Genomic DNA, 1,915 nt, shown 5'->3' with positions numbered 1-1,915 from the left:
GAGTCTTCATACTACCTTGCAGCATAACCTCGGTTCTTTAGTGTTCTTCTGCGCTGTTTCATCTTAATAATGTCTTCTCTGCTGAGACCTCGCAGCTTTAATTGCCGATTGAGATCCCTTACACTAATGCTGACCAGTTCATCGTCACTGATGTCACATGGTGATGGTGAGAGCGGGGGCTGGTGACAAGAGGTAACACTGCTAGTTCTACTTTGATTCATTTATACATACATGCATATAAACCTACAAATTTAAGGGTCATACAATACTCAACTTACAATCTACTTCAAGGGACTACCATTTGGGCAAAACTTTTGGCTTTTTCTCAAAAATAAAAAAAATTTGGCCAGCAAATAAAATGAAAAGAATATTGACACTTACTTTGCAAATCAAAATCAGATTCTATCTTGTCATAATAGCATATATTTTAGAAGAAAAGCAATTACTTTTAAAATACTTGTATACATTAGCTTTATGGTATGCTGTATACATGACAACAAATTACAATCTTTGAAAACTAAATTATTTCTAGTTTGTTTTCGTTTTTATGTCCTCATAATCATAAAAATTAAAAATTAACTTTTCACATTTGTGACATTCTGATGCTTTCCTTTTGATGAAAGAAAGGAGTACAGAAAATGTTGAGAGACATCAAATATCTATTCTATTATTCAAAAAATCAAAATGATAACATAGTCATAGTTTATTTTTAGTCAATACCTTTAGCAATAAAAAAGATGAAAAAAGATTAATTTTTTTACCCAAGCATGATAGGCCCTTAAAAAAAAAAATTCCTTTGTACATTCTAGTTATAGTTGAACGGTAACTGAAAATCACTCCGTCACTATATTTTCCCGAGTTCTATCTCTTATTACGTGAAACAAAATGCCAGTTGGAGGGGCTCCCTCTACTCAGCCATATCCCTTAATAATTCCCTCTTTAATGAAGTACAACTTCAAAAACCATTTGTGACTTTTAAAATGACATCATGCCATGCATCATTTGGGAAAATATATAAGTAGTTATAGTCACTCCCATAAGTGAAGCACATGCACGCCCTATCTTCTCCATAGATTATACCTCCACGTGTTGACACAAAACATAATTAAATATAATTTCTCAATACTAAATTCTTTCAGTGATTTTGGTTCCACTTCTTGTTACAGTAAAACTAGTTTTGTAATATTGAGAAAACATACTTAATTATATGTAAACAAGTAATAGGTACTCATAACTGACCACAAGTTCCTTGCATATATAAATAATAAGCATAGGACTCATGTTTCCCAGTGATTTTTTCATTAATTTTGTTCAGCCATGCAATTGTCATAACAAACCGCTTTCTTATCAGTACAATATCAATTTCCAATAGTTGTTGACAAAAATATGATGTAGCATTAAAGTTGATAAATAAGTAAATCCTAAATAAAAATCTAATTAAAAGAATGATTAGGACAATTTTGGATGCGAGTTGCCAAGTAGGATTATATATCATACTATGAATCCTAGTATAGAAAGCCATTATAACCTCCAACTTGCACAACTGAAAGCACTGCAACATCTCTCGCAGAGCTGCACTCACTCATATAAAAGTGATAAAAAATATAGAAAAGCTCAAATTCAGCTTTAACTAATTTATCAACAATTTCTAATTATATATTTTTTCTTCTTGAATCTTAGTCATTCATTACATATGTATATATAGATACATCCCCCTCCCCCCCACCCCCACTTACTCTTCTCATAAACTACATTAATACTAAAAAGAAAAAGTTTGACCATCCATCACTGACTTTACCTAAATTGCATTGAAAATCACATCCTCTTTAGGACACATGTTGCTAACTTTTTCGCTTTTAAACATCGACAATTTCAATTCTTTGCAACATCAACTGCGAGAAAGAACCAAATCACC

The 1,915-nt window shown here is 31.9% G+C and overlaps 2 protein-coding genes across 2 annotated transcripts in view; both read right to left on the bottom strand.

Annotated features, from left to right (window-relative positions):
- The window catches only part of LOC119592046 (transcription factor MafK-like), a 32,431-nt gene that overhangs the window by 844 nt on the left and 29,672 nt on the right, over positions 1 to 1,915 (bottom strand). Inside the window, exon 2 of the mRNA XM_037940840.1 lies at positions 16 to 179. Within this exon, the coding sequence (XP_037796768.1) occupies positions 16 to 179 (164 nt within the window). The remainder of the gene's footprint in view (positions 1 to 15; positions 180 to 1,915) is intronic.
- The window catches only part of LOC119592047 (transcription factor MafK-like), a gene marked incomplete at its 3' end in the record, with an annotated part of 8,055 nt that overhangs the window by 4,452 nt on the left and 1,688 nt on the right, over positions 1 to 1,915 (bottom strand).

This window comes from Penaeus monodon, chromosome 29, assembly GCF_015228065.2.
Source record: "Penaeus monodon isolate SGIC_2016 chromosome 29, NSTDA_Pmon_1, whole genome shotgun sequence".
Lineage (NCBI taxonomy): Eukaryota > Metazoa > Arthropoda > Malacostraca > Decapoda > Penaeidae > Penaeus > Penaeus monodon.
Note: the sequence above shows the minus strand (reverse complement) of the source record. Positions and strands in the feature narration are given on the sequence as shown.